Source organism: Daldinia vernicosa, assembly GCF_022497035.1.
Source record: "Daldinia vernicosa strain CBS 139.73 unplaced genomic scaffold F5Y00scaffold_30, whole genome shotgun sequence".
Classification (NCBI taxonomy): domain Eukaryota; kingdom Fungi; phylum Ascomycota; class Sordariomycetes; order Xylariales; family Hypoxylaceae; genus Daldinia; species Daldinia vernicosa.
In genome coordinates, this window is record NW_025953946.1 from 428,759 (window position 1) to 441,244 (window position 12,486).

The following is a 12,486-nucleotide window of genomic DNA, read 5'->3' on the forward strand; positions in this document are numbered from 1 at the left end:
CTTGGGATTCCAAGCAAGCAGCTTCCACTGCCGTCGCACTAAAAATGACACCCGATTAATCGCAGAACTTCACTTGTTACCCTTTCCTTTTCTTCCTTCTATTGTACGATCCACATTGGGGGAAGAACTCTAGTCTACACCCTTTTCAGTTCCCATCTCTTGGTCTTCTAGTCATTGCTTGTTACCTCGATTACCTCGAAATACCTACCACCCTCCCCTGCTTTTTATTTTTTTGTCAAAACGTCACGTACAACACCTGCCTGTATACTATTCCCTTGTCGTCTCCTCATCAACAACAACATCTGTGTTGCCCAGTCTCCCGGCTTCATTACTAGACTAATTTCGAAACACATATATCCAAATTGACGGGTATTGAGTATTTTTGACCTAACCACTACGTCCAAACCTTCCCACGGCGTAAAGAAATAAAACCAGAAACAAAAAAACAACACCAAGAAACACGATTAAACACGTTAGAGACTTGGTCGCAGACGTTGCGAGACGCATTATCGTTCCTGTTAAGAGTGTAACGTCGCTCCCTTCAGACGAACTCGCAGCAGGGTGTGAGGCGCGACCACCTTTTCACCTTTTCGGCTCTATCCACACGTTTTCGACCATAGAACACACATATGTGCGCCCTCGCTTGTCTCGAGTCCTATGTTACTAATCCGTTCCACCCTTTCTCGACATCTCCCTTCGATTCCCCATAACCAATAACTATAACCGCACCGAGCTGATCGTATGCGCCCTTTGTCTTCCGGACCTTTTGGATGGTTCCTTCTGAGGTGTGACTTAATTTGAGTGGCTAGCCTATCGAGGAATCCTCGAGTCTCGAGTACGACCTTCGCGCGTCAACTATCAACGTTCCCGTCGCACTTACAATATACTAAAATAGCTGTGGGCTAAGACATTTCTCATCTTTCATTAACGACTCAATTGATTACTTCTCACCATATAATTGCTCGCTTTCATAGCTGGTCTCAGTTGCGACAACAATTGCGACGGCAGGTTACTCTGGCGGAAGTGCTCCGGTCTCTAGACTGGATGCCATAGCCCGCCGTGATGGATAGCGCAACTTGTAATGTGATTTACGTGGATCGTAATGTACTCCAAGACCGATCACTAGGCTCTGAGAGCACGGATCTGCCGGAATCTGGCGAGCTTGGGGATAATTTAGGACTCTTACTAGATGCCTTCGGTGACGGTCAGTTCTCGATATAAGCTTCTACTATAGACAAGCAACTAACATGTCGCAGTACACGTGTGTGCAAGCGGTTCTGCTTGTATATCTAAGCTATTTCACTTGCAAGATACGTCCATGGTAGGGCTTAAACCGACTCTTGTACTAATCGACACGCCGTACGAGGAGCAGGTGTTAGAGCCGTTACCGCCCGAACGAGACCATTCGCCTTTCTCCGAGGCCTCCCAGGACGGCCAGGTGGAAGAAGAGCTATACGGATTAAGACTGCTTGAGCGGATTGTTTACGAAACTCATCTGAGAAGCCTCTCAAGATTAGTCGTTCCCATTCCCGTGATCAGCTTCCCTCTACTACGAAGCCCGCCAGCGAATGACGGTACGAACGATGATCCTCCACAACCGCCTTATGCAGATTACCTCTCAGAAATTCCAGGCGCGACCGGGAGATCATTGACAAACCGCGCTCTACTAAGAAAGTGCCTAGACTGTGGTGCCGTAGATGTAATGGCCAGTCCTTTACATATTAAAACATTAACAACTCTCGAAGTTCATGCGTATCGTGCGCACAAAGAAGCTGCTAGGGAACAGCAGGCAGCGTTAGAGGTTCGGAGGGGTCGTAAACGGTCATGGGTAGGTGTGCATGAGGAGCAGCCTTACTCGTACCTTAGAGAGGCTATGGTATCTGGGTTAATGAGAGGGATTTGCCTTTCCGGTGAAGAGGGTGAAGATCGCATTGGGAACGTCAAGGTTAATGTTCCATCTGACCGCCGGTCTCAAATCGCCAGGGCTATTGGGAGATGGCATTTTTCTGCCCACGATTTCTGTGACGATTCTCTCCTCATTGCAGCCATCCTCATGTTTAAGCATGCCTTTTCCATGCCGGAACTTGAAAAATGGCGAATACCAACAGGTAAATGACTTAACCCTATACTCGCTACGCTGTGACTGCTAACCCTCCCGAAATATAGAGCAGTTAACAACTTTTCTTGTCGCAACACGAGCTGCTTACAATACTTTCGTGCCATATCACAACTTTCGCCACGCTGTTGATGTTCTCCAGGCGACATTTAATTTCCTTGTTCACATTGGAGCCTTGCCGCCATATCCCTCCCGCCCTAGATCGTCCGCCGGGTCTATCAAAAAGAGTCCACTCGTTACTCTAATCGGACCTTTTGAGACTTTAACCCTTCTCATAGGGGCGATCGGCCATGACGTCGGTCATCCTGGTGTAAATAACGGCTTCTTAACTGTGCTTAATGCGCCCCTGGCGCAATTGTACAATGACCGGTCTGTTCTCGAGTCTTTTCACTGCGCAGCTTATTCACAAATCCTCCGGAGATATTGGCCTAAGGTCTTTGAAGATACAAAAATGCGCACCCTTATGATCAGCTCAATTCTGGCGACGGATATGGGTGTGCACTTCGATTATATGACCAAGCTTGAAAATCTCGAGAAGGAACTGACAAAGGAAGCAATTGAAAATTGGAGCGAGAAAACAATAGACAAACAGACGACGCTTATATGCTGCCTGATTATAAAGTGCGCCGACATCAGTAATGTTGTACGTGTTATGTTTGTCTCTTGTGTGAAATTACATAGCAGCTAATGATATCGATAGGCACGAAAATATGAGGCAGCACTTCAATGGATGTATATCCTCTGCGACGAATTTTCCAGGCAAGCAACGATGGAGAATGATATTGGTATTCAATCTTCCCTCATCTCACGTCCCAAGAAGGATTTTTTGTCGCTAGCTCAGGCTCAAATAAAATTCATGGAAATATTCGCCATTCCCCTATTTCAGGGTATCGCTGAAGTGCTGCCTACCATGCAGTATACGGTTGACGAGCTCGAAACAAACAGGGCGTTATTTGAGAAAACCGTACAAGAGATTCCGCTAATGGAAGAAGAGCATCGAAGAATATTTACGGAAGGTGTTCTTTCACCTCGTGCTTTAGGCTTGGCTATTCAGGCAGAAGGCGTCGAAAATTTCCGAATAGACCCGACAAAGTGCGATTTGCTCTCAGACCATGCTGAAATAAAGAAAGCAGGCTCGTCAGCGCCCGATCAGCCATATCAGACTCCTGGTCTCCGGGGAGCATATAAGGAAATGAACGGCATTCCATTCGATACCGATCCGTTCAGCACCGCCGACCCAGAAAACAGAGTTGGCCATAATGGGAAACAGCGTTGTAGCGAGACGACAGACGGGAGCAATTCGGTACCCCCGGGAGACTGGCAGTCACAAGCTACTAGCGCTACTACAGGCAAGATGCCACTCTCGCCAAGTACTCAAGGTACTAGCATCGTCAGTCAAGAGTCTATCGAGCGCGCTGGAGGCGTCCCCGTTACTAAAGTCATAGTACCTGATTACCGGACGATGGGACCAATGCAGAGTCTTGAGTCGGGTAATTCCGAGGAGGATTCTAATGGAAATACACTCAAGCCGGAAATACCACTTAAGAAGAAGCCCAGCAGGTTCCGAATGAACGTCTCAACCTTTTTTCGGAGGAACAAGGGTGCGAGTTCACCGTCATCCGGCGGTTCTTGAAGCTACTGGGGTGATAAACCAGTAGCTAAATAATTCGAGATACGATACCCAACTACAGAGGAAGAAGATAGGAGAGCATCGGTACGCGTTTGCGAGTTTATACACGCAGTCAGACGACACCGCGACCACAAAACGAAGCATTGTGTAGGGCAATAACAGTTGATAGCGTATTGCTCATCACACGTATATATTGTATACTAGCCGGGTATGGGACGAGGGCGAGGGCGAGGGTGATTACTCAGCGTTTCTGGTGGTTTACCAAAAGTTTTAGGGTTAGGGAGTGGAGAGCTGGTAAGCCCGAGAAGGGAGGGCACCAAAGGTGGCGGGGGGGGTTATATTACCAAAGATGCATGCATGGCGTTCAGGAAATAGGGTCGGTGTAGGAATCGGGACCTGCGGCCTCCGAGGAGGAGGAAACGTGCATGGGGGAATGGGTCTTGCGGCGGAGTTTATGTTTTGAGATGGGAAAGGAATACTTGAGACACCTTTTTCGGCTCAGGGGAAGTCCTCAGGAAAAAGGCAGAGTTCAACCTGCGCGGTAATTCTTGATGGGGGGCACTTTTATTACATCTGTAAAGTGATGTGATCTTCGTTACACCCTGAATGCCGGGTTTTGATAGTATTAAATGTATGAATATATGAGAAGGAGAAAGGAGGGGTTGAAAAGAAAAACAGGGAGAACTCCCGAGATTAGCTTCATAGTACGATACAAGGCGAGAAGATCTCTTGCTTGAATTAGAAGATGATCTGGGAAACCCCCCCACGAATTACGATCTATGGACATCTGCAAGTGGCTTCATGCAAGTGATCAGACTAAAAGTCAGGAAATCCACTAGCGAATCGTATGAATCGTATGTTCTACCGTCTAACATGCAGCCCAAGCAGCCCAAGCTAGCTTGATGTCGACGACTATGTACACGAGCAGCGTCATTGCTGTTGTATGCTATGCCGTGGCCTATTGCAGCCGCCAGAGGCGCGTCTTGTACATAGGAAGACTAATACGACTAACACGATGCGGACCAATGAATGCCGAAAGACATTGGTGTGAGCCCCCTGCTGATTGACATCATAGTCATCACCCAATGCTTGCTCAATGCTTAATCAAGAGCCTCGAATTTCTCGGCAATATTGTGTGCGAGGGATATTCCAATACGAACATGACAAATACCTATAATATGAAGCTTTGAACAAAAAGGTGTTCGTGATATGTGGCTGCCCGCATTTCGATTTGGAGAGCTTGTACTACCTAAGTACTTGAAAAGACCCTATAGAAAGACCCTGAGCGTTCGGACCATCTTTCAGTTGAGCGACTCGATTCCTATTAGGTTATCTACCTAAGATACGGAATACTTGAAAACCCACTTCTATGTACATATTGTACGGATCCGTTAGTAGCGTACGTACGTACTTGTAAGAAAAAAACACTGTATCACTGTACGGATACATGGAGGTATGCAAACATACCGATTAACCTAAGATTTAAAACCATGTGAGTCGTCTTTGTCCGAGTTATATATACCTCAACAAAACATTTTAATAAACCTATTCCACACGCCGAATCTTCTTTAAAATATAAATATTAAATTAAGACTATAAAAGAAAGACAGTGCACAAAGAGCAAGGGTTCCCCAGCTTTCCACAATAGCGAAACGCCACAGCTGACCAGTACCGTAACACCTGCACCTGATTGAAATTTGGGCTGCTAGCAACTAGGTATGTATAATTGTACATAGTCGGCAAGCGGACTTAACCCCCACTGCCAACCCAAACCTTAACAAGCTTGCAGCCTGAGGTAACATATGTATGAAGTACCTAACCTTTGGTAGCAAAGTTTAGTTGGTGTTTTAGAGGGGAGGGAAAGAATTTCCCACCGTCTCCAAATATTGTTTTCTCTTTTTTATTTCATTTTAGACAAGGTCTTGATTAAAAGTCTCGATTAAAATAACCCCGCAGTTCCGCGTCTCCGCTAGCCGTCAGCTTACCTCGCCTTATTAGATATATACTTCCTCTGTACAGAACATTAGCACCCTGCGTGTTCTGCCTTGCCCTGCGTGCCTCACAGCAGCGCCGTACCTCCCAACAGTATCTCGTTATCCTTATCCTCTCATTTATTTTTTTCAATTTACCTCACTCTCAGTCCTCCGTTCAGACTTATTGCGCGCGCAGGCCGTAGCACAACTTCTATTACTGTCTGTCAATTATGAAAAATATTCATGGTGGAAATCAGGACTGTGGTGAGTTTCGAGGTTGAAAGGACGCATCATATTCATGCCCATGGCCACTGATCCCGCTGCCTATCCACAAGGCGCCGAGAACATTCATCAGGATGCAGACCCAGAACCGCAACGCGGCCGCGACCCCACGAGGAGTACGAAGTTGGCTGCACCGTTACGAATACCCAAGAACCGCAGCACTGGCAATCTCGCCGTTGTGGCTGAATTTCCTGAGAGATCGAGGTTGAGGTTCTCTTTCGACACGGGATCAGGCGTGACAGAATCTGACCAAATCACAAGGTACGTTCTAGCGCAATGTGGTACCGCCTCCAAAATCCGAGAATAGACACACGGGATATAATGGAGAGGCATGTCATTACCCATAATCCACGCATATTTCCTTCGCCAATGTCACATGCATCTACTCAGCCGCCTTATTACATACACACCAGAGTTCCCGTCCGCCAAAAGTAAAAAAAAAAAGGAGAAACAAAAAAAAAAACCAAAAAAAGCAAACTAGGCGGAATGGGAGCTCGGGGGACAAAAAGAAGATCAAAACTCACACAAGTTGAAACACTATATTGGTTTAAGGTCAAACGTGACTAATATCTTGGTTGTGTCAAAACAACAGATCTCCCATAATTACCGAACATGACCATGGGCTGGGTATCTCTGGTTTACGACGCATTCGTCAGCATCCAACCCCCCGCACTCCTACGATGCCTTCGAGCGCCGTATCTTCGCGAAGTCCCTCTACCGGTCTCCTTCGCTCCACCTCGATGTCTATGATGCTCCCTTCAGGGCATTCTACCCCGTTATTGGGCCCCTCGTCTCCCAACTTCTCCGAAGACCTGTCTCGCTTTCCGTCCGAGTCCCTGCATTCCTTCTCCTTCGCCCATCAATCCGAGGAGTTTATACATAACCGTCAAAATGTGCTAAAACGGTCTATAGAGTTTATGAAAGACCGCATGGGATGGGCAGTTTCGTCGAATGCGGCTATGGCTAGCGCTCAAGCTAGGGTCTCCGGCGATGTCGAAACCCAGCATATGCTTAATCTTCTCGCTAAGGCACAGCTGGTTGGGGCCGGAAATTTGCCAAATGCCGACTCTTCCTTCAATCCAGGCCCGCTGACCGGACCAGCTCAAGTCTCACAGAGTAATATTTTCGAAAAGGACTTCATACCGAGGACGAGCAGCCCCGAGTCCTTCGTAACACCGCTTGTGTCTCCAATTGCCCGAGGGCCTACCGTGGATGAAACTCCAGTTGCTACTGCACGGCCTACGGAAGGCGGAGAGGGCGAAACGCTGCCAGAGCAAGCGGATACGTCTCAAGAGCAACCGGATTCTGAGAACTCATCAAGAACGCCGACAAATGAGAGTGGCACCACGGCTAAGACGTCACCTCCCATATCCAGACGCCCGAGCTTGAGGAGAAATTTTACGGACGTAGGAACAGCTGAGAGGCAGCAAAAGCTTGTGGATACTATGACGCAGCCTTTTCTTGCTGGCTCGTCAGAAGGTTATCCCGAAGCATTGGTATCTCCTATGCTCCCGCCGTTAACTATAGGTTCGTCACTCGGCGCATCTGGGTCCCTGGGTTCCGTGGTTCACGGTCATGCAGCTCGATGGGTTCCAGCAGCGCAGGCTATTTTCACAACCGAATCCAAACCCCCATGGACTATATTAGCTGCGAATGACTTGGCTTGTTTAGTGTTTGGCGTGACAAAAGCCGAGGTTCGAAAGATGGGGATCTTGGAAGTTGTGCAAGAGGAAAGGCGAGCCTGGTTAGAGCACAAACTCCTTCGCGCTGATCCTGATGAGGTGGGACAAACACCTGCACAGACTGTACCGCAACCTGCTCCCTCAGCCGGCTCGTCGTTATTGGGAGGTCGCGGGGGTATCACGGCACAATTGCTAAGTAAACCAAACTCTAGATCCCAGCCTCCAAAGACACCTGCCCGGCGTGCACAGACTGTGCACAGCGGAGATACTACGCCATCTAAATCTCGAGGTACGAGTCATCGCAGTTCAAAGTCAAGAGGGGTGTTGCTCTGTGGTGATGTTGTCCCCATACAAAAGCGAAACGGGGCGACGGGTTCTGCGAGTCTGTGGGTTAAGGAGAAGAGGGTAGGGCTGATATGGGTCCTCGAAGAAATTCACGAGGATGTTGCCCTCGTGAGTCTTGACGACGACGGAATCGTCACCAAGATCTCTGGAGACACGGGTCCAATATGGGGAGATGAAAATCTACAGCCAGGCATGGATATCGGGAAGTTGATCCCCCGCATTCCTCGACAAGGTATCGATCCTAGATATGGCGCAATAGACTATGCGCAAATTGCGAAACGCAGGTATTTTACTTGTCGAAATGGGGGGAAAATTAATATTCCTGCTATTGTCGCACAGACGAGAGGTCAGACCGAACTACGGGTTTCAAGCTTCCCCCATATTGCGGGTATTATCGTAGTCTCTCCTGATACGCTCCAGATCAAGAGCTCAAATTCGGCATTCTGCGGGGCCCTCTTCGGTTATGAAAAGCCGGAGGGACAGTCGGTCACTAACTTGATTCCGGACTTCGACAAGGTTCTCGAAATTTTGGTTGATCACGATGGGATTCATCTTCAGGATGGCATCGTAGTACCTGAACATAGTTTCAGAAAAGCGTCTACTTTGTTGGCTTTACAAGATGGCAGACCAGATGCTACCAGCATTTTTCTAAACCCTGATGGGCTCCCGGCGAAACACCGTGACGGCTCCGAGTTAAAGATCGACGTTCAAATGAGAGTAGTAAAGAGTGAAAAGCACTCCAGCAATGATTCAGGTGCGAGTGACGATGAGTCACAGGGAAGCGAAAGCGATATTGAGTCAGAGGTGGTTTACGCGTTATGGATCACCTATTCTCGTCACTTACATACGTCCAACATCAAGTCATCAGCCGCCACTAGCTCTAAATCGCCAGTATTGTCCAGGGCAGTGTCTCCTTTACACCAACCCTCTCCCGGTCAGACACCAGTGCATACACCGATAGACATGAGCTCGGATACAGAAGAGGTAAAGTCTAAGCTTACCTCCGCTGCGTCGGGATTGTCTCAACAGCTTAAAGTTGCTGCAATAAATGCAGCCGCTAAACTCACCGGGCAATCTAAGGCTTCAGAAAAACAATTATCATCATCACCGCCTCAAACCAACGCTCCAGAACGTAAAAAGACTATTGATGATTTCGTTATACTTGAAGACATGGGCCAGGGTGCTTACGGCCAAGTGAAACTAGCACGGTACAAGTACAACGGCGGGAAGAAGGTTGTGCTGAAGTATGTGACCAAGCGGCGAATTCTCGTTGATACATGGACTAGAGATCGACGCCTCGGCACAGTCCCTCTTGAGATACATGTGTTAGACTATCTCCGACGGGACGGTTTTAAGCATCCTAACATCGTAGAGATGGAGGATTTCTTCGAGGACGAGACGAATTATTATATCGAAATGGCTCCTCATGGATATCCAGGGATGGATCTCTTCGATTACATTGAGCTCCGTGCTAACATGGAAGAAGAGGAATGCCGAAGCATTTTTGTCCAGGTTGCTAGGGCGATACACCATCTCCACACTAAAGCGAAGGTGGTTCATCGTGACATCAAAGACGAAAACGTCATTTTAGACGGTGAAGGGCACATTAAGCTGATCGACTTCGGAAGCGCAGCATACATCAAGAATGGGCCTTTCGATGTCTTCGTAGGCACTATTGGTATGTCACTTTTCTCGTTAATATTCAGTATATCGACTAACTTAAATTTACTCTAGATTATGCGGCCCCGGAAGTGTTAGCAGGGAAACCGTATGGCGGTAAAGAACAAGACGTATGGGCTCTCGGAATTTTGCTTTACACCATCATCTACAAGGAGAACCCATTCTACAGCATCGACGAGATAATGGATCGTGATCTAAGAGTACCATATGTAATCAGCGAAGAGAGCATTGACCTCATCCGCTGTATGCTTGATCGCGATCTTACGCGACGATACGATATCGAACAAGTGATTCAGCATCCCTGGTGCCAGATGGATTGAAGATGTGACGATAGGGAGTGAACAGCTGGGCTGTCCCATGAGGACTTAAGGGGATATGAGTGAGGAAGGGTTTGTATGGCCGGGTTGGTTTTATGGGCTAGCTAGACTGTTATTGGAGAACAGGGCACAGAGCACAGAATTGGGGAATGAAGACAATTTACTGCATGATACCCAGCTCTCGAAAAACTACGATTTTACGAGGGGCTTAGGAAAGAATAACATAAAGAGCTATCTATAAAATACGGAATCAAGTAAGCAAGATACACAGAATAGGGCTGGCGCAGGGTCTATTTTTCCCATCTTAGGTATTGGTTTTGTTGCTAGAGCAAGTCAGCGTATCTTGGCGGTGGAAATCAGCATACGCTTTCGGCACGGAGTTTTTTTTTTTTTTTTTCTTTGAGAGGGCTTTATGATATCAAAACATATGATATAAGAAACTAAAGAATGGCTGGCTTTTCCTCTCGGATTTTAGTTTCTGATTATGATTTCCTAGTTTGCCCAAGTCTGGCGTATCAGCCTAAATATGTCCCGAATCTTTTCGATTTCTTTTCACGTCTGCTTATTGCATCGGTTGGGCTGGCATATGGTGTTGGGTACGGGATATATATACCTACCGAAGTTGGATTGGAGAATGAGGTGCTGGGACGTGGCTGGGGAGCTGTAGGCTTCGGTAGGTAGGTAGCTGGTTAGGTCTGTAGACAAACAGAGGGCCGTAACGCTTCAATAACAATAAGGTATATGTCCAAGATTTTTGCATGGTCTTCACTGAGTTGGCTTGAAAGGGGAAAACTAGGTACTTAATAACTTGACGGTGTGACGAGAAGTTAAAGGGAACGTAGGATATTAATATCAACTAGTTAAATTAAATATATACCTCGTACTCGGACAAGAACATGGTCTTTTTAAAAGCCTATATATTATTAAGTACTGTGTAGCTTTACATAATACAAATAAGTATTTAAGACATGTTAAATATACTTATTAAATTAATAATATTAAAGTCTTTATATAAATACATATTTAAATAATAATAAAATATAATAATAAAATAATTAATTAATTAAATTTTAATTATATAATTAATTAAATAAAAAAAATTTATAAATTATAAAAAAAATCTTTTTTATTTAATTATAAATAAAACATAATTTTATTGGCTTTAACTTTAATACATATATTACGTAAACACGTAATTATTATTTTAACATTAATAATTTTTTCTTTTTCGCGTAATTACGTGTATTTGTACATATATCGGAATTTCCTTTTTTTTTTTATTAATTATTTTTAAGTTAATATTATTAATTATTACTTTTTTTATAATACTTTTTTTTTTCTTATTTTATATATAATATAATTTTAATTAAATACGGTTACGTCATTTTATTTAAAAATATTTTTAATAATATTTTCGATAATATTATTATAAATTTATTTAACTTATTTTTATAATTATAATTAAATTTAATTAAAATTAATAAATTCTTTTAAAACTTTATTAAAATTTAATTTAATTATTACATTAATTAAATTATTTTTACCATAAATTTATTAAATTTTATTAATTTTATAACGTTTATAAAATTATTAAAATAATATAATATTAATTATAAATCGTTTTTTTTTTATATTATTAAATTTTATAATATATTTATATAATAAAAATAAATTAATATAAATTATTACTTATAAAAATTAAAAATTTAATTGTTTAAATATAAATGTTATTATTATATTAACAATTAATTTTATATTTACATTATAAATTATTATATATATTTTATTTATTAATATATTTTTTATAATTTATTAATATTTAATTAAATTTTAATATATTATATTACTTTTTATTATAAATAATTTATCGTTTTTCATTTTATTTATAATAATAATTTTATATTTAATTTATAAATTAAAGTTTTTATTATTTATAAATAAATCGTTTATAAAAATAAATATTTTAACCGTAATTAAATTAATAAATATATATTAAATTTCTTATTTAAAATTATTAAATTATTATTATAATCTTTTATTTAATTTAATTATTTTACTTTTTTTAAAATTTTAATATTATACCGTTTTTATTAAATTAAATATAACTTTAAATTAATAAATAAATATTATATATAAACCTTAAACTTTTTATTATATATATTATTATAAAATATTATTTTTTTTAATTTTAATAAATATTATCTTTTTTTTTTATCTTTTTTATTATATATAAACATTACTTTTTTTATTTTTAAATAATATATATTTATTAAAAATTAACTTTTCTTTTTTTATAAAATATATTTTAAATTTTATAATAAATTTAGTTTTTTTAAGCTTTTCGTCCTTTAATTTATTAAAAAATTTATTTAATATTTTTAATATATTATCAGTTTATATTATAATTAATTTAAATTATTTTAATATATTTATTATTAAAAAACATAGGTTATAAATTAAT

At 42.3% G+C, this 12,486-nt stretch overlaps 2 protein-coding genes across 2 annotated transcripts; both read left to right on the forward strand.

Moving 5' to 3' along the window:
* Positions 1-1,062: 1,062 nt before the first annotated feature.
* On the forward strand, positions 1,063-3,749 carry F5Y00DRAFT_253734 (3',5'-cyclic-nucleotide phosphodiesterase regA; the record flags this gene model as incomplete). Its single annotated transcript, XM_048010089.1, has 4 exons — positions 1,063-1,204; positions 1,257-2,108; positions 2,167-2,759; positions 2,817-3,749. 4 exons carry the CDS (start codon positions 1,063-1,065, stop codon positions 3,747-3,749), a joined length of 2,520 nt encoding a protein of 839 aa, XP_047863904.1.
* A 1,553-nt stretch (positions 3,750-5,302) lies between these two features.
* F5Y00DRAFT_240250 (Pkinase-domain-containing protein) lies at positions 5,303-10,516 on the forward strand. The gene is made up of 4 exons (XM_048008197.1): positions 5,303-5,462; positions 5,576-6,262; positions 6,594-9,706; positions 9,763-10,516. The coding sequence occupies exons 2-4, from the start codon at positions 6,018-6,020 to the stop codon at positions 10,026-10,028; spliced, it is 3,624 nt and encodes a 1,207-aa protein (XP_047863905.1). The 5' UTR covers positions 5,303-5,462; positions 5,576-6,017; the 3' UTR covers positions 10,029-10,516.
* Positions 10,517-12,486: the final 1,970 nt, after the last annotated feature.

Excerpts from the sequence above, each read along its gene's own strand:
- F5Y00DRAFT_240250 (XM_048008197.1), top strand. The coding sequence starts at position 6,018 with ATGCCCATGGCCACTGATCCCGCTGCCTATCCACAAGGCGCCGAGAAC. Across the intron at positions 6,263-6,593 it reads GAATCTGACCAAATCACAAG|ATCTCCCATAATTACCGAAC; the intron begins GTACGTTCTAGC and ends TCAAAACAACAG. Across the intron at positions 9,707-9,762 it reads TGTCTTCGTAGGCACTATTG|ATTATGCGGCCCCGGAAGTG; the intron begins GTATGTCACTTT and ends AATTTACTCTAG.